The sequence below is a fragment of the Rhinopithecus bieti genome, unplaced genomic scaffold, assembly GCF_001698545.2.
Source record: "Rhinopithecus bieti isolate Rb0 unplaced genomic scaffold, ASM169854v2 scaffold_15296, whole genome shotgun sequence".
Classification (NCBI taxonomy): Eukaryota; Metazoa; Chordata; class Mammalia; order Primates; family Cercopithecidae; genus Rhinopithecus; species Rhinopithecus bieti.
Window position 1 is genome coordinate 1,003,136 of NW_016809075.1, and position 19,511 is coordinate 1,022,646.

Genomic DNA, 19,511 nt, shown 5'->3' on the forward strand with positions numbered 1-19,511 from the left:
GGAAGCAAATAGACTCCATCCTCCTTCAATCAGGGAAAAGTACAAATAAAAGATAAAGGCAATGGGGGAAGATAGGGGCCGAGGAAAAAATCATCATGTTGGGGAACCATGGACACTAAAAATTACCTTTCAGGATGATCTATAGTGTCCTTTTCAGCATACAGCTCAAAGGATTAAAAGATTGTCACCGAAATGAGGAACCTAAATAAAATAGTTTACTCAGAAGTGGCTGCATAGGTTTCCAAAGTGGGTTTGTCTGCTCACAGTTAAGTGCTGCTGCTTTCTTAAACCCCACTAGAACTGCTTGCAAAACAAATGACTGTTTCTACAACCTCTTTAACCTTCTATGACTCTCTATGGCTATTGCCTGCCACTGCCTTCCTCGAACATTCTCTATTCCTGTTAACCAATGTTGCTGACCCTTCTCCCTTCCTCTGCCATGTAAGGGCCCAGGACTTGGGTGGGGTAAGAGGGAAACATAGGCCTGAGGATAACAGGGGGAAGAAGGCATTTCAGAGCCTGCCTGTTGCCTCTGCAGTACTGCCTGGAGTGCAGCCATAAAAATATAGCCAGAGTCTGCTTCCCTTCCTCCATACTCTTCTAGGGGTTGGGGTGGGAACTGAGTAGTCTTACCTTATAAGCCATATGGCTATTTCTTTTAAGAAATGATCTCCCTAGAATGCAGCCAGAAGCCCAGAACAGTAAAAAAAAAAAAAAAAAAAAAAATCTTAAAATCGGATGCCTCTTTGTATAAACTTCTATACCACACGATAGATCCCTTGTTTGTTATCATAAGCATGTTTCCCCAAAATTTCCTGTTTTTTAGATGATTTGTGAATTGAAAATTCTGTCTGTGAAAGGAAAGCCACATTATTGAAGCCCCAAACAATAGAATGACTATGGCTTTAATCCTTTGAATAAGGCTTTGTTTCCCATTGACTGAAAACTTCCTAAAGGAAGAAAAGCTAGGAACATTCAGGAAGGATTTGTATTTTATTTTACAACGGTTTTGTGAAAGGGGAAAATCATCTGGAGGCCTTAGACTCCCTTTCCTGGTTGATGGGTATCCGAACACACAGCCGTGCTGGGAGCTGGCTGCAGATGGTGGCTCCTGCCCAGCAAACACTTCCCCACCCCACTGCCAACTTTGTTTCCTTATTGTTGTGCTGACACCAACAGACGTTCATCCTGAGCCAGAGTTTCACATATTCCCGGGCATGACTAGGAACAGGTGCACCCAGTCTATCTCAATTTACTTGCATAGATCAAAAACGTTTCCCTAATATATTCCACAAGGCTTACATTGCATACTTCTTAATTTATGAATTCCCTGTTAATAAAGTGATATCATAATAATTGAAAAAATAGTCATCAACCATTGAACTCTTAAATTACTTTCAATTACACTCCCCCTTGACTGTGTTTTCATTTACTTTACATATCAACAATTATTTTCTTTTAAAATAAAGTGAAATCAATGAGCTGAATCCTCCTTACAGTTTGAGGAAGAGGTCTGTGGATAAAAGAAGCTGCTTTAGCCGGGCACAGTGGCTCATGCCTGTAATCCCAGCACTTTGGGAGGCCGAAGAGGGTGGATCACCTGAGGTCGGGAGTTTGAGACCAGCGTGACAAACATGGAGAAACCCTGTCTCCACCAAAAATTCAAAATTAGCTGGGCATGGTGGCGCATGCCTGTAATCCTAGCTACTCAGGAGGCTGAGGCAGAAGAATCGCTTGAACCTGGGAGGCAGAGGTTGTAGTGAGCCGAGATCATGTCATTGCACTCCAGCCTGGGCAACAAGAGTGAAAATCCGTCTCAAAAAAAAAACAAAAACAACGCTGCTTTAAATCCCCAAATGCTGATGTGGCCATTCCTGCTTTGCACAGATTCTATGCCAGAGGCATAAATTATGGAGCTCAGTTCACGGGCTGTCAGGCCCCATTGCAGAAGTCAAAAGGGCCTCTTGGACACCTGCCCCTTCTGAGTGATACCATCCTCATTTATAAATCCCCACTGAATGTGGAATACCACACACACCCTCTTACGGTCAACAACCCTTAGGGTTTTGCCTCAGGTATGTCTCTGGGGACATAATTTAGAGATTCATCATCCTGAGAATTATGTTTCAGGTACCTAATCCTAATTATAGGTCTACTCCATAAGCGACTTCCCAGAGACAGAAGGTGCAGCTGAGGTTAGGCCTGGGTCTTTGTTAGCTGTAATTAGAGAAGGCAATACCTCTTTGTCCACGTGGTCCTATCTTTACCACATTACCTGTACTGGTGGGAACAGCCAGCCTCACCACTCTGTTAGGGACACATTGGAGAAAAGAGACCAGTCCTTGGCTGAGAAAGACAGGATCCATTTTTCCAGTGCTTTCCAAAGCAGCATCCACTTTGTTTTAAGTCAGGGAAGGCCTTCAAATTACTTTCAGTAGAAGATTTAAAAGAATGTTTCTGTTTAGGGTTTTTCAGTCTTTTGTCCAAGGACTCTTCCATCTTTTGTCCAACCACAGAATCCTTTGAGAGTCTGTTGATAATTATGAATCACTCCCCCTCAAAAATGCACATATGTGTAGACACAAACAATGTTGCATGCAATTTCAAAAAGTTGACGGACCCCTGGAAACCCATAAGCCTCAGATTAAGAGCATTTAATCAAGATTCAGACACTTTTTAAATTTATAGAAGTTGTGAATTTATAGAAGTTGAAAGCAGAAGAGCTATTAAATGCTCCAAAGCATTTAAAGTATAAAACTAAAATAAGAAAGTAAAAAGAGAAGCGATTAAAAGATAGCATTTTTCTAAAACAGATCACGGGTTGTCTTTCTTCCTCAGCAAACATTGTACAGCAGAGCATGAAACACCAGCTTTACCCTTTGCAGCTTACATGCTAAGACTACATGGTATGTTAATGGTCTCATAGATTCACAATATATTCTATGTTTGTAATTAATAGCTACACTGATGGTTGCCTGGTACATATGAGGCCAAGGGTTTTGACTATAGGATTACTTATTGTTCACAACAAGAACACAGGGTAAATATCACTAACCCATTCTACAGCCAAGGACACTGAGAATCTGAGAAGAAAACAGCTTTCCCAAGGCCACACAGCAATTAAGCAGCAGAGACGGAACTCTGACCCAGGGCTGTCTGTCTCCAAAGGCCTTGTTCTTAATACAACCTGAGAATGCAGGCCTACTGAATTTTATAGTTAGCGTTTAAAATTTTCCTTCAGAGTCCTTGGGGCAGTTATCAGGCAAATAGGAAGCAGGAGAACTTCAAGGGCTGCTTGAAGCAAAATCACACGCTTGGCAGTGACAGCTCCAGGATGTCCGCCTAGGAGGGATCTGAAGGCCATAGGGGGCTTGCCTTAAGGCTGCAATTGCAATTGCGTAGCGAGCACAGAGACTTTCCTCCCCTTCAAGTCAGATGGCACAGTTTTGGCAGCCACAGCCCATGCTATTAGAAGAAGCTGCCCTCTCCATCAGCGGGTGGTTGGAGAGTTGTGTCTGAGCTCCCACCTAGCTCTCATGCCTGAGATGTGCAGATAGCTCCGCCCACCCCTGCCCTGCCTGGGCCCTCCATCAGTTCTGCTTCTCTGCCCGCTCTGCACCCTCAGCCTGTCACTCTGCTGCCCTCTGTGGTGGCCACACAGGGATGAGAAACCTGGGAAAACCAGTCAAACACTCTATCCTACCCCGAACTGTGAATGTGGGAATAGTCAATTTAGACTTTTCTATCATTAGAGTTTTCTAAATGTAACTGGAGCATGGGACACAGCCTGGAACCTAGAATAAAGGAAGGAGGCAATCAAAGCCTTAGAGAATTTCCTTAACTCAAGTAGGGCCAGGCATGGTGGCTCACCTGTATAATCCCAGCACTTTGGGAGGCCAAGGGAGGAGGATCTTTTGAGCCCAGGAGTTCAAGTTTACAGAGAGCCATGATCATACCACTGCACTCCAGCTTGTGTGACAAAGCAAGATCCTTACTCAAAAAGGTTTTTTAAAAAAATTAAAATAAGCTTGAGACATTATTTATGGGAGGCAGGATATCACAGTAGCTAAGCATGTGGCTCTGGGGTCTGATGCTTGGGTTCTGATGGTGATTCGACCCACTTACTGTTTTACCAGTTACTTTGCCTCTCTGTGCCTTAGTTGTTTTATCTGTAAAATGGAAATAATACTGCCTAGCTCGAAAAAGTTGTTCTAAAAATTGTTTAGACTGAAAAAACCTAAACAGAAACATTCCTTTAAATCTTCTTCTACTGAAAGTAATTTGAAGGCCTTCCCTGACTTAAGACAAAGAGAATGCTGCTTTGGAAAGCACTGGAAGTGGTTCCTGTCTTTCTCAGCCAAAAGTTGTTCTAAAAATTAAATATGTGAATAAATATATTATATTTAAAACAGTGCCTGGCACATCATAAGCATTCAAAAAGTCTTAATTAGTATTGTGATCATTATTTGGCCACTTTCATAGTCACTGATGAGTGAACCACTTTGTCCACAGAGCTAAAATGATTGTGAAAACCCAGAAAGTAAGTTGTATTTCCCTGCAGAGGTTTGAGGGTGATGAGGTGAGCAAGTGAACGTGGTGCAAGGCCTCAAAACCAAGCTGAGTAAAGGAGCCCCAGTGTTTCAGTCAGGTATTGCTGTATAACAAACCACCTCCCAATGTACTGGTTTAAAACAGCAGTTTATTATTTCTTATGATTCTGTGGGTCGATCAGGCAGTTCTAGTTTGTAGAATGTTGGCTAGGGCTCCAATGGGCTGGAACACTCAAAATGGCCTCATTCACATTCCAACTGGGAGCTCAGCTGGGGTTGCTGGCCAAAGTCCTCGGTTATCCTCCATCAGGTCTTGTCAAACGGCTCTGGAGCTTCCTCACAGCTTGGCAGATGGTTCCAAGAAAGAACACTCTAAGACATGAAGGCAGAAGCTGAAGAATTTTTAAGGCCCAGCCTTGGAGATTGTATTATATTGCTCAAAATAGGTCATAGGCTAGTCTAGATTCAAAGGGAGTGAATCTAGACTCTACTTCTTGATGAGGGAGTGGCACAGTCACACTGCAAAATAACATATGGGATGAGAGATATTGTGGCAACCATCTTTGGAAACACGATCCACCATAGCTACCGGAAGAGAGAGGAATCAGATTTTCCTACCAAGGTTTGGATTGAATGACTCAAATGGGAAGACCAATCCGAGTTTGGATCACAAAGTTACCTACTAAAATGAAGAAGTAAATGGAACTAAAAGTTTTTAATTTAGCACAACTTGTTTATACGTGACTTAAATAGGATTATTCTTCAGAATATTAAAAATAGTTCCTTTAGGTCAAAAATCACATGGAGAGGTCAGGCGTGGTGGCTCACGCCTGTAATCCCAGCACTTTGGGAGGTCGAGGCAGGTGCATCACCTGAGGTCAGGCGTTCGAGACCAGCCTGGCTAACATGTTGAAACCCCATCTCTACCAAAAACACAAAATAAGCGGGGAGTAGTGGCGCACACCTGTAGTCCCAGCTACTCAGGAGGCTGAAACAGGAGAATCACTTCAACCCGGGAGGCAGAGGCTGCAGTGAGCCTAGATCACGCCACTGCACTCCAGCCTGGGCAAGACAGAGTGAAACTCCGTCTCAACATACATACATACATACCTACATACATACATACAATCAGAACCATAAATGAAAATAGAAAAAAAAAGACATTAGGCTGGAGAAAATAATTATCAGTAAGGTGCCTTTCTAAAAGTAAAAACTTTTCCTTAAAAGGTAGATGATAAAACCACATACTCCCTGATAGTGACAATGGTAACCTTATAGTGAAAACTGAAGGGTACGGTGTTAAAGTGAACAAAGCAGAAAACCATAAAAAGAGGCTGAGTGAATAGGAAGAGTCAGACAAGAGCCCCATGAGAGTCTTGAAATTGCTATTGCTGAGGTTTTGATTTTTCCCTACCTCCTCACACATGTAGAATTCTTTTTAAAGTGTGATATACTTTATATTTGTATTTTACATTATAATTTATTGGGGTTGGGGGGTTAACATCATTTATAAAATTTCTGAATATGGCTGCAGTCATACATGGATTTACAAAATAAGACTGGAGATAATCTCACCAAATGAACTATGATTTACCTTGAACGTTCCAGTTCTCCATAATTACAAAAGGTGTGGTCTTTAAGATTCATTAGAGATGGATAATGTTAAAAAAGGAAAAAGCAGAAAGACTTTGATAGATTTTTGAATAGTGGGGAGAAGAGAAAGCAATAAGAAATGGCACCAAGATTTTGGGCCTCGGTGATAAATGAATGGTTATGTTTCCTAGAGTGATTGAGAAGGTGAGTAGAAGGAAAGAGAATTGCATATTGCAAGGCGGAATTACAAAAACAACAAGTTTGGGACTGAAAGACTATATTAAGGGAAAGTAGCAGCCATCCAGCATTTTCATAACATCCTGATGTCCCTGGCTCACTTCTATTTGGGATAGGGGCCCCACTCGTTCTCATTTTATGAGACTATAACTTTTTAGTATTCATTTTACTGTTTGCCATTTATTGAGTTGTTTCTACCCAGTGTGTTTACAACTCACATAAAATACTGAAGACAATCAAATATACAGAAACAAGGCTGGGAAATGCAACTTGCCCAGTGAAAATGTCATTAGTATCTAGTGGCAGCTGCATACTGTAAAACCATTGGCATCACCTCAGATAAAAGGCAGATGAAAAACAAGGGAAATGACTATCTAGATACCTTGATGGAAAACTGTTTTTAATAGAAGGTGGTTTTAAATAGGCTGTCAGCAAAAGAGGATAAGTTGTCCAAGTGAGAAACTAGACAATCCATCAAGAACAGAATGCAGAGGAGAAAAAGGTAAAGTTCTCATGGGAACAGGATATAAAGTTGATGACAAAGGGCCTTCATAGGGAATGAAGAGCGACATAACAATGTGTGCCATGTATTACTTGCATAAACTCCAAAGAACTTGGCATAATTTACATTTCCCATATCACAATCATAAACCAGGAAGTAAGAAAAAAGAGTGCCAAGCAGCCAAAAGAGGTGGAGTATTCAACTTCACTCAAGGGAGTTAAGGGAGTTCTCAGGTCCTCGCTTTACCAATAATTCCAATAAGCTTGGCTATCCGTCTCTCCAAACCCAACCACTCCAAGTGAGATGCAGATTCAACAGTTACATGTTACGTATCTCAACAGTAGCTCACACTTGTTGAGCATTCACTACGCATCAGGTACTGTTCTAAATTATATTTAGAGGGACCTATTTATCACCATAGCAACCTAAGAGGTAGGGACTAGAATTATCCTCATTCTACAGACAATGAAGTTGAAACACAGAAAAGTTTTTAAAACTACCTACCAATCACGTAGCTGGGAAGTGGTAGAGTCAGGATGTGAACCCAGGCTAGGCAGGTTCACTATATCCTTAACAACTAGGCCAGCCCTGCCCATAACAATCACCTATTGGGCTTTTAAAACAGTTTGCTGGGCTTCACCCTGAGAGTTTTCGATTCAGTAGGTCTGGGATGGGGCCAGAGACTTTACATTTCTAACAAGTTCCCAGGTGTATCCGTTTGCTCGGACTGCCGTAACAAAGTATCATATACTGGGTGTTATTTAACAGAATTTATTTTCTCACAGTTCCAGAGGCTAAAAGTTTGAGATCAAGATGTTGGCAGGGCTGATTTTTTTCCCAAGGCCTCTATTACTGGCTTGTAAACGGCCCTCTTCTCCCTGTGTCTTCACATAACCTTCCCTCCTGTCTGTGTGTATCTGCGTCCTATTTCCCTCTTCTACAGACACCATTCATATTGGATTAGGGCTGACCCCAATTACTTCTTTCTAATTTAATTACCTCTTTTAAGACCCTCTCTCCAAACACAGTCACTGTCTGAGATATTGGGTGGTTCCAACACATGAATTGCGGAGGTGGAGGTGGGACTACACCTTTAGCCCATAACACCAGGTGATGCTGATGTTGACATGCTGGTCCAGGGACCACAATTTGAGAACCACTGAAATCAGCAAAAGTAGGTGCCATGGACTGTTTTCTCTTTCAATTATTATGTCTTTTAATGCTTATATGAGAAAACACCATGACTCTTATTTTCTTGACAAAATTGAGGATCCAAGATGTCAAATGACTCTCTTCAAATCACACAGCTAATGTAGTGGACACAGCTGCCTATCCACTCAGCATCCATTCTTATCCTTCCTCCTTCCTAACAGAATCTGGTTTTATTTAGATGTCCACCCCTCTCCCAGGTATACATGTGCTTCAGTGGAGGAAACACTCCCAACTCACCCCCAAAATCCTGAGGTAGGCCTGATTGCCTACTGATCCCATTTCCCTTACCAGTAACTAGTTTGAACACTCACATGTGTTTGGCCACTTCTGGCCAATCAGGTGTTAAGGAAAGCTGGATACAGAAATGTTAAGGAACGGTTTCTATGTTTAAGAGAGAGGCACGGCCGGGCACAGTGGCTCAAGCCTGTAATCCCAGCACTTTGGGAGGCCGAGACGGGCGGATCACGAGGTCAGGAGATCGAGACCATCCTGGCTAACATGGTGAAACCCCGTCTCTACTAAAATACAAAAAAAAAAACTAGCCGGGCGACCTGGCGGGCGCCTGTAGTCCCAGCTACTCGGGAGGCTGAGGCAGGAGAATGGCGTGAACCCGGGAGGCGGAGCTTGCAGTGAGCTGAGATCATGCCACTGCACTCCAGCCTGGGCGACAGAGCGAGACTCCGTCTCAAAAAAAAAAAAAAAGAGAGAGAGGCACGGGAAAGTACGAGGTGTGTCTCCTTCCCTGATGTTGTCAAGACTAAATGTGATGCCTGAACTTGCTGCAGCTGTCTTGCTACCAACCTGAGGGTGAAGCCTCCAGAGCTGAGAGAAGGAAAGAACTGCTTGGTCCTTGATGACATTGCTGAATGCATGGATCAACCAAACCTGGACTCTCATTTTTCCCCAACTTCCTACTGGATGAGCAATACATTACTGTTTGAAATAGTCTGAGTCAGGGTTTCTCTTATTCGCAGCCAAAGGCATCCCACCTGATTCAGCTGGTAAATAGGGGTGTTAAGATTTGAATTACATGCAGGCACAAGAGAAGTAATAGCTAAATTCAACATGACAGCAAGGCTGGAGCCAGAATGCATTTGCAATACAAGAACTCAACAAGCTTGGCAATATACAACAGGACAAATACTATGTGATTCCACTTATCTGAGATATCTAAAATAGTCAAAATCATGAAAAGAGAAAGTGGAATCTTGGTTGTCCAGGACTTCGGGGAGGGGAAATGCCAAACTGTTACTCCATGGGTGCAGGATTTCAGTTTTGCAAGATGAACAATTTCTAGAGATTTATTACACAACAATGTGAATATAGGTAACATTACTGAACTGTACACTTTAAAAGGTTAGACAATTTTATGTGTTTTGTCACAATTTTAAAAAAGCTTGGCAAACTAGAGTCATTCAGGATAGAGAAAGAATCCTACACACTTCAGAGGCCTTAAAGATGTTACCCTAGGTAGAGAACATTGGCCTCCTTGCTCCTCCCATCTTAAAGCCTTTACACTGGTTGTCTTCTTGCCTGGAACGCTCTTCCCCCAAATATGCACGCAGGCACATCTCTCAGTGCCTTCAAATCTTCAAATGTCACTTTCTCAGTGAAGCCTACCCTGACCACTATATTTAAAACTGCAACCTCACCTCCCCAGAACTCCTGTTTCTCTTAACTTGCTCAATTTTTTTTCATTTTCTCACGTTATATAATTTACTTATTATGTTACTTATCTTGTTATTTATTATCTGCCTCCATCTGCTAAAACATAAGATCCACAGGAACAGGGATCTTTATCTACTTTATTCTCTGATGTATCCCAAATGTCTAGACTAATGCCTGACACATAGTTCACTCTCAATAAATACTTGCCGAAAGAATGTATGAGCATTGGGACCAGGTGCGGCGGCTCATACCTGTAATCCCAGCACTCTGGGTGGCTGAGGCAGGTGGATCATTTGAGGTCAGGAGTTCAAGAACAGCCTGGCCAACATGGTGAGACCCTATCTCTACTAAAAATACAAAACTTAGCCAGGCGTACTGGTGCTCGCCTATAATCCCAGCTACTTGGGAGGCTGAAGCAGGAGAATCTCTTGAACCCAGGAGACAGAGGCTGCAGTGAGCCAAGATCATGCCACTGCACTCTACTCCAGCTGGGCAACAGAGTAAGACTCTGTCTCAAAAAAAAAAAGAATAAAGTATGAGCATTGGTCTAAATTTTGGTAACTATAGTCATCAGCCAGAAACTCTGTACACATTGAGGTTATAAAACAAGAAAAGTGACTTCTGCACTAAGATAGCACATCTAATCTTGCTCCTGCCCCTAATGCCACAAAAACTATAATCAAGAGGATGGGAGAACAGGAGAGGAGACAATACCCCCCAAAAATGCAGGAAGCCAGAAAGCAGCAGGTGGGCTAGTGGTAACCTACTTAGCAGATATGAAAAGCTGAATCCTAAGAGAGCAGTCAAGAAAGCTGAGAAGTGACCTCACTGATACCACAGAAATCACAAAAGACTCAAGACAAGCAGCACCAAATACCTCTGGAAATGGAGATGGGGCATGGGAATGATAATGACAATCTGGGGAAAGCTACACGAGAAGTCTGATCCCTGCAGCCCTCCATACTCCACTCTTTTGGCAAGAGTCCTCTCCTACCCTGACATGATGCATTCTCTAGAGAAGGTAAAAGGTGGATCTTTGACTTCAGGAACTGGGTGCTATCCCCAACTAGGGGAATTCGGTGACCAAATACATGTGGGATGCCAGATAGTCCCAGAACACTAGCAGTCAGACCTTTATTCTTCATGCAGCAGATCAGAAGAGTTTTTTCCCTGAACAATCTGACCAGCCGAAAGGAAAGATCTAAAGATACTGACACCCATCAAATGGCCCAACCAGAGCATCATACAGTAAAACCCACAAAGGACAAACCACATGGAAGAGCTCAGAGCTTCTAGTCAGCTTCTTAGTCTCCACTTTTTCTTTTCTTTTCTTTTCTTTTTTCTTTTGGAGACAGAGTCTTGCTCTGTCGCCCAGGCTGGAGTACAGTGGTGCCATCTTGACTCACTGCAAGCTCCATCTCCCGGGTTCACGCCATTCTCCTGCCTCGGCCTCCCAAGAGTAGCTGGGACTATAGGTGCCCGCCACCACTCCTGGCTAATTTTTTGTATTTTTAGTAAAGACGGAGTTTCACCTGGTTAACCAGGATGGTCTCGATCTCCTGACCTCGTGATCCTCCCGCCTTGGCCTCCCACCGTGCTGGGATTACAGGCTTGAGCCACCGTGCCTGGCCTAGGCTCCACTTTTAACATAAGCAGACAATCAAAGATTCACCGAACACCTGAGGTAGGTCTCTAACATGAAAGACAGAGGCCAAAAATAAACAAACAAAAAAGCAACTTGTAAGAAAGGGGTTATGTAGACAGAACACTTTTAAAAATTTCCCCCAAAAATCACTTTATTAATATGCTCAGTAACATGAGAAGATATTATATGCATTTTAAAAGATCAGGATTCTATTCTTTTAAAGGACCATTCAAAGAACAAAAAGAGTGCTTTAGGAAATTATTAAATGATGGCAATAATGAGAAAACCGCAATTGAAAGACTATATGATAAAGTTGAAAAAATCTCCCAAAAGCCTATCAAAATGCAGTAAGATGGAAAAATTGAGAGAAATGATAAGGAAATTAGACCAGCTCAGAAAGTCCAATACTTAATAAGAATTCAGGAAACAGAGAAGAGAAGAAATGGAAGGTAGAGAATCATCAAAGACATTTTTCAAGAAAATGCCCTAGAACTAATGAGCTTCCAGATGGAATGGCCCAACGTCCAGCACAACGATGAATATAAACCCACAGGCTGATAAATATTATGAAATTCCTGAGCATTAGGAACAAAGAAGGACCCATGTAGTCTACTTAGCAGATGTCCTGTGAGCTTCTTTCTTTTCCAGGGGGAAAAGAACCACATACAAAGGACCAAGAATCACAGTGGTGGCCGGGCACAATGGCTCACACCTGTAATCCCAGCATTTTGGGAAGCCTAGGCGATGGATCGCTTGAGGCCCAGAGTTTGAGATCAGCCTGGGCAACATGGGGAAACTAAAAAACATCTCTACTAAAAAACAAAAAAACAAAAAAATTACCTAGTCTCATAAACCAGTCTCGAAAAAAATAAAGAAATAGAAGAACCACAATGGCACTTCAACCCTCTTAACAGCAACACCTAGAATGAAATGGGTCCATGGGTCCATGAACCTACCCAAAAGTCATTTTCCTGCTCCCTAAATGTATAGTTTGGGATGGATATTATATTGGAAATTGGCAGAGTCCCACGCTGACTGCTGGCAAGACAGGAACACACAGGACAAGCAAGGAAAGGTCAAGTCCTGAATGATTCCATCAGTAAAGCTGTAACAAGCTGCTTTTAGATTTACATGGTTTATTACTCACATAGACAGTGAAAACAAGAATAAGCCCACAGCCTTGACAACATGGTGAATCCCTATCTCTACAAAAAATACAAAAATTAGCTGAGCATGGTGGTGCACACCTGTAGTCTCAGCTACTTCAAAGGCTGAGGTGGGAAGACCCCTTGAGCCCGGGAGGTTGGGGCTGCAATGAGCCTTGTTCCCACTGCTGCACTCCAACCTGGGCAATGGAGTGGGACCCTGATTCAAAAAAAAAAAAAAGGCCAGGTGTGTTGGTTCACAACTGTAATCCCAGCACTTTGAGAAGCTGAGGCAGGTGGATCACCTGAGGTCATGAGTTTGAGACCACCCGGGCCAACATGGCGAAACCATGTCTACTAAAAATACAAAAATTAGCTGGGCATGGTGGAAGGCACCTGTAATCCCAGCTACTTGGGAGGCTGAGGCACGAGAATCACTTGAACTCGGGAGGTAGAGGTTGCAGTGAGCCAAGATCATGCCACTTCACACCAGCCTGGGAGACAAAGGGAGACTCTGTCTCAAAAAAAAATTAATTAATTAATTAATTAATTTTTTTAAAAAGAGAAAGAAGAATAAGCCAAAGGTGCCAGCTCTCTGTGATTCTTGTCCCATTAAGGACATCACTGAAACAAAAATCACCAAATGACTGCAACATGAGTAGTGGGACACTCTTGCTGAAGAGCCACTTCTAGACTCCAGTTAAGCAGTAAGATATTATACACATTTTTGTATTCTGCATTTCCCTTGAGGGAAGGGGGCAAGAAGTCCCACACCTCATCAGAATCTAGGAGGTAATAAGAAACCATCCCATGACAGGCTCTCAGGGAGACAGGGAAGTGAGTGGGAGACGGCCTTCCACCCTCTCATATTCCAGCAGGATCACAAGGTGTTTTTCCAAGATTCAGGTTAGCTGCGGTTCAAGCCCTCGCCTACATGGCTTATGTGGATCCTGCAAAGCAGCCAGAGCACCATAGCAGAGCTGTTCCCCTATTCCCTGGTCTGTGGAATAGGCTACCATACTGGATAAAGCTAAGAGAAAATCTCTAAAAGTCACTTTCCCAGCCCCCAACTAGGATAGTAAATCATAAACAATAACATGTCCCCAAGAGGAATAGTGCAGATCATTGCAACCCTTAAAGACCTGATGGTTGGTCATCTCCATCATATTTCTATTGTCACCGGTGTGGCTCCAGCAAAATCCAGACAAATTCAGGAAATTGACAGTAGACTACTGCAAGTTCAACCAAGTCATAGCCTCAGTTGCAGCTGTGGTATCTTTACTACAGCAGATTCTTAAGACCTCAAGCACATGACATGTGGCCATTGATCTGGCAAATGCTTCTTTTCTATCACTATCAGGAAAGGGGGCCAGAAACAAGAATATATATTTACAGTCTTACTCCAGGACTAAATAAGAATACTCTTATCAAGGCAACAGGGCCAAAGAAAGAAAGAAGTACATGGACAGGCCTCATGGCCAGATGAAAAGGTAAGATCGCTACCCTAGCGAAGGGAAAACAGATGGGATTTGTATCCAGATTTCTGATAACCAGTCCATACATTAGGACTATACCTGATTGAAGCAACCCAAGCTTTAAAAAAAAATTCCAAGATGAAGCAACTTCACAGACCCTCTTCTGTATTCGAATCCCATGAATATAATAGAATGCCTTTTTTAACGGAATGTAATATTGATCATGAATATTCAGTGTTGCTCCCCAAGGAATGAGTAAATTCTCCTGCCCCCATGAACTCAGGAATGACTATGTAACTTGTTTTGGCCAATAAACTAGGAGCAGAATGTGAAATGTATCACTTCCAGGCAGGCACTTTAATAGCGAAATTCTCTTCCTGACTCTGTAATCATGGAAGCATCTATCAAGATGGCACATCATCAGCTTAGGTACCTGTGTAATATTAAGAACAGGAATTAGGACTTATCTTTTTATTGCCAGCACCTGATAAAATGCCTGACACAAAGTAGATGTTTGTAAATAATCTTTGATCAATTAAATAGGGAATAAAATTTCATATCACCTGCAATTAGACGGTAAGCTACAGGCGAGCAGGGAGCATGGCTGTCTTCTCACTACTGCACGAGGGAGCCTCCAGAGACTTTTCACTTGCGCTGGAATCTACGTGCACCCCTTAACACTTTGTGCCAGATGAAGACACTACAAAGTCAGTTGAAACGACGGAGTGCAAAGTCTGGCAGGGGAAACAGTATTAAACCAAATCTCCAAATTATTTTCAATTTCGATTCAAAACTCACGAATGATAGTTTTTTTAAAAAGCCTAACTTGGGGATATTCACCCATTGGGCAACCACCGCTATGCACTGTCCCTAACACTGCAACAGATCCAGGCAATCAGTGCAATTGTGTGGGTTTCTTGTCGTTGTCACTGTATTTACACCTCACTTATACAGGGACTGGTACCCCCATGCTGCCTTGGCAAGCCAACCGCACTCTTTTGTCCCAAAACGCAGGGCAATGGATTGCAAAGAGGTCTCCCCCAACCCCAAGCAGTTACGTCGCCCCGGGGAAGAGAGAAGGCGGGAAAGTCCAAGAGAGGAGAAACCAAGGCCCGCGCTTATGTGGGTGTTTTAGTGACCCGTCTGCGGTTACAGCCGAGCGAAGTTTAACGGGCTGTTAGGAGAATGGACAGAAGTCGCAGTTGGGACGAAACTGAAGAGAGCTGGCATTCGCCCAGGCCTACAGCCAGCCACCTGGTAACCCCAGACCCCGCCCCCAGAGCCAATCCAGCGAAAACTACCGAGAATTCCCTCCAACTCCAGGAAAACTCCCGGAGGGGCGGGGCAAGAGTGGGAGGAGACCCCGCGCGCGGCCGCCGGCGCGTCGGGATCTCGAGATAGCCGCAGCTCTCGCGATCTTTCCGGAGCCGCCCCTCCACGCGGAGCCCAAGCGCGTGTGCTGAGACCCGAGGGTCGGGAGGGCGGAGATTGGGAGGGAGGGAGAAGCCACTTTGGCCTGCCGTACGAAAGCCTACGAGGGAGGGTGGTGTCCACTGCCCAGGTCCGTGTCCCGATGCCCAGCGCCAGCGCCAGCCGCAAGAGTCAGGAGAAGCCGCGGGAGATCATGGACGCGGCGGAAGTGGGTTTCCTCCTTTCCCTGGGCCTGGGAGGACAGACCCCTGGGCCGGACCGCGCCGAGGGAGGGAGGAGGGGGAGCGGACCCCCTCGGGGTCCTTATCAGCACGTTCTCCGCAGGCTACGAGCATGGGGTCCGGGCGCCTAGAGCCCTTACCCCAGCAGTGGGACCAGACCCTCTCCGGACCGCGTTTCTCGCGGGGTCACCTGGGAGTTTGGCCTACTAGAAGCGTGTCCCCCGGGTGGGGAGGACGGGAAGAACCTGCCGCCCCGGAAGTAGGAGCGCGGCGTCACACTTGAGCCTCTTTGAGTTAGGCACGTCCTGCACGTAATGCACAATCCCTCGGAAAATTTTAATAAGCACTAGTAATCGATATGTACTCAGCCCTCGTGTTCCTAATGCTTTAGCAAGTAATGACAGTACTTAGCAAAACCATCTGCCAATATGTTTAATGACCATTTCCCATGTGACAGCTTTAAAGAACACATGTCATTTTTATTTACTTTCTCCCTCTCAGTGACCCGGTAAGGTAAGTAACAGGAGTTACCGAGAATGCATTTGAGGTGAAGTGACCCCAAATCACATGGATAAATCATAACACCCAGTGATCCTTCGGTGCTTTTCAGAAATCAAAGTTTGAAACCATCCTACAAGTTATGTGTGCTGTAGTACTGTTAAGCCTTAATTTCCGCCTGGCTCCCTAATTTTTCTATGAGGAGTTCTGAATTTGTGGTAAGCAACATGAGAAATAGGTCATCTTAGAATACTAAATGAGGAAGAGTCACTGAAATATTAATAGCACTCCTTAGAATGAATGCAACTTTTGTCTTCAAACAGTTTAATCTTATGTTGCCCTCAGGCTTCATTGTGTGACTGTATCTCTCTTTCCAGGGTTATCGTTTTCTTTAAATTGTTCAGAAAGCACCTTAAACATGTCTGGTTTTATTTTGGTGTAAACACAAAATCCAGCATCCTCCTGATCTAAAGGAGAGGATTCCAACAGGTAGCTGTAAAGTGACAGAAACTTAATTGTTTCATACAGATCTTAAGTTACCTTGTAAAAATCTAGGGGAATTATTTTTGTGTATTCTTAATCTGCTTAATTACATAAACTATCGGTGTACCCTTACAGATAGTATAGGTCTAGATACAAGGTAGACATTGTGGCAGAGTTATGCCATTTTATAGCTAGAAGAATCTTAGATCCTTTTAGAGGTAAAGTAAGATTGAAATAAAGGCCACTTATCTATTTAATAAGTATATTTTGTTAACAGGTTGGACCCTAGGTCTCCTGTTTCCTGTTCCTAACTCTAATCTGTAACAAGAAATTTGATATATTGTCAGTGTCAAACCTCTGTAACCTGGTATCCTGAAGCTGGTTTTTAGAAACAGGAAACTGGTGAATTTTTTGATGGTGTTTTACAAAAGGAAAGTTGTAGTTAGCTTATACCCAGCATCTCCAGTTTCTAAAAACTGTGGACATCTGGTGCTCAGAAAGCTTACCCAAAACGTTGGTTCTCTTTGAACATTTCTTCCTGTAATAGGAAGTTAATAAAACTGTGGTACTTCATCCTACTCCCTTCACAGGAAATTTATGTCCCTGCTTTGAAGTAGTTTCATCTTTTTGAAGAAGGTAGTTAAGATGTGTTGTACATATGTGTAAATTTTATCTTAGAATGTTATTAAGTATGATAAATTCATCTAGGAGTGGTGATCTTCAGAACAAACTAACCAGAAACTAAGTACTTTTCTGTTTTGTATAGAGTACATATGTAAATAAATGACAGATTTCCACATTATAAAACTACTAACTTTCTGAATTAATAAAATGATCCTGAAAGTTAAATTCATTGTTATATTCTATTATTTGTATTTGTGTGTTTACTGTGCTCTTAGTGTTTACATAAAAAGTCATGATGCAAAATTTTTTGTAGGATTATGCTAAAGAGAGATATGGAATATCTTCAATGATACAATCACAAGAAAAACCAGGTTAGTAGCTATGTGACAATAAATAAAGCTTTTTGCTGTCTAATTCCGGGAAAGCTCGTCATGTAGTTTTAAGTAAGGTTGGCATAAATCTGAAGGTAAAATTCTGAAAAGCTTAAATGACATTAATAATCCAAGTAGATGTCATAACCCTGTGTAAACGTTGTCAGTTTAGGGTTCCAACTCTAGAAAAGGAAAAAAAACTGTTATTAAGTATTGTAGAGGCCGGGCGCGGTGGCTCAAGCCTGTAATCCCAGCTACTGCCCAGGCTGAGGCAGGAGAATGGCATAAACCCGGGAGGCGGAGCTTGCAGTGAGCTGAGATCCAGCCACTGCACTCCAGCCCGGGTGACAGAGCGAGACTCCGTCTCAAAAAAAAAAAAAAATGTTATTAAGTATTGTAGGTTAAATGGTATGTTTTAAATGGTAGATTACATTTTTTAAATATTCCTAAATGGTTAGGTAAGATTCAGCCGTTGTCTAGGAGATAGGAGAGCGGCCAATAATAACTGCCTTCATCACATGTAGGCTTTTTGCATGCTTTAATATTACTTCCCCCAGCCCCCACAACTTTACTTCTCTGTTTTCAGCTATTATTTATTCCTGTTTTGCTTGACTCTTCCCAAACATTTGTATTTTCACTTATTCTCTACAGCATCCTTGAAAACTAAGGAACCAAAGTTGAAAGATAAGAAACTTAAACATAATCTGCCAGACCTGGGATTAGAACCAAAGGCCATCTGACCCTAGAGTCCATGGGTCCTTCCATCTTACATCTTCTCTGGCTCCTATGGCAGTACTACGATTGGAGTTTTAAAGCCTCCACCCCTACTCCATTTTGTTTACTCTTAGCTTTAGTGTCTGGGAATGAAATTAATTATTCTTAGAGCCCACTCTATCTTTTCTCATAACCGCTCTTTTTTGTTAGTGTATGTTGGCATCTTTATATTTCTTTTTTTGTTTTGTTTTGTTTTGGAGACAGAGGCTGGCCCTGTCTCCCAGGATGGAGTGCAGTGGCATGATCTCGGCTCACTTCAACCTCCGCCTCCCAAGTTCCTGCGATTCTTCTGCCGCAGCCTCCTGAGAAGCTGAGACTACAGGCGCATGCCACCACGCCTGGCTTATTTTTTGTATTTTAGTAGAAATGAGGTTTCACTATGTTGCCCAGGCTGATCTCGAACTCCACCCATCTCAACCTCCCAAAGTGCTAGGATTACATGTGTGAGCCACCGCGCCTGGCCTTTGAAATTGACCTGATTCTTGTTTCTCTCAGACCTGTAGATTTTTTATTTATAAATGTTTGCCTTTCTTTTACTTCTATTTTATATATGTAATTTCAACAGATTTATCTTACTCAAGTATTTGACTATCTTTTTTCTTTTGGTAGACACTTCAAATTATGTCTCTCACTCTTTTTGGTGCAGTAATTGTAGATCTTTACATTCTTGCCCACTGGAAGCACTGCTTCCAATTTAGAGGGCTGCCTATGAATATTATGCTTTGGAAATAAAACACCTCTAGGTTAATTTTATTGTTATATTTGATTTACCACATGATCACAAAATCACTTTTCCTTCCCAACCTTGTTGGGAAAGAATACAATAAACGACCAAAATTCAGAGACTGAGTTGGGAGGATCACTTGAGCCCAGGAATTTGAAACTAGACTGGGAAACATAGTGAGACCCCATCTCTACAGAAAGTTAAAAAATTAGCTAGGCATGGTGGCACACACCTTTTATTCCAGCTGCTCAGGAGGCTGATGGGAGGATCACTTGAGCCTGTGAGGTCAAGGCTGTGGTGAGCCATGATCACACCACTGGACTTCAGCCTGGGCAACAGAGTGAGACCCTGTTCAAAA

General features: G+C 42.9%; 1 protein-coding gene and 1 long non-coding RNA gene across 2 annotated transcripts in view; one reads left to right on the forward strand and one right to left on the reverse strand.

Moving 5' to 3' along the window:
• Positions 1 to 4,710: 4,710 nt before the first annotated feature.
• LOC108539643 (uncharacterized) lies at positions 4,711 to 15,410 on the reverse strand. Its single transcript, XR_001888446.1, has 3 exons — positions 15,329 to 15,410; positions 14,591 to 14,761; positions 4,711 to 4,922 (listed from the first exon to the last, which is right to left on the reverse strand). It is a non-coding gene; the product is annotated as an uncharacterized LOC108539643 (long non-coding RNA).
• Positions 15,390 to 19,511, forward strand: part of DARS1 (aspartyl-tRNA synthetase 1) — a 93,033-nt gene continuing 88,911 nt past the window's right edge. Inside the window, exons 1-2 of the mRNA XM_017888486.1 lie at positions 15,390 to 15,666; positions 17,598 to 17,655. Of these exons, the coding sequence (XP_017743975.1) occupies positions 15,601 to 15,666; positions 17,598 to 17,655 (124 nt within the window). The 5' untranslated portion in view covers positions 15,390 to 15,600. The remainder of the gene's footprint in view (positions 15,667 to 17,597; positions 17,656 to 19,511) is intronic.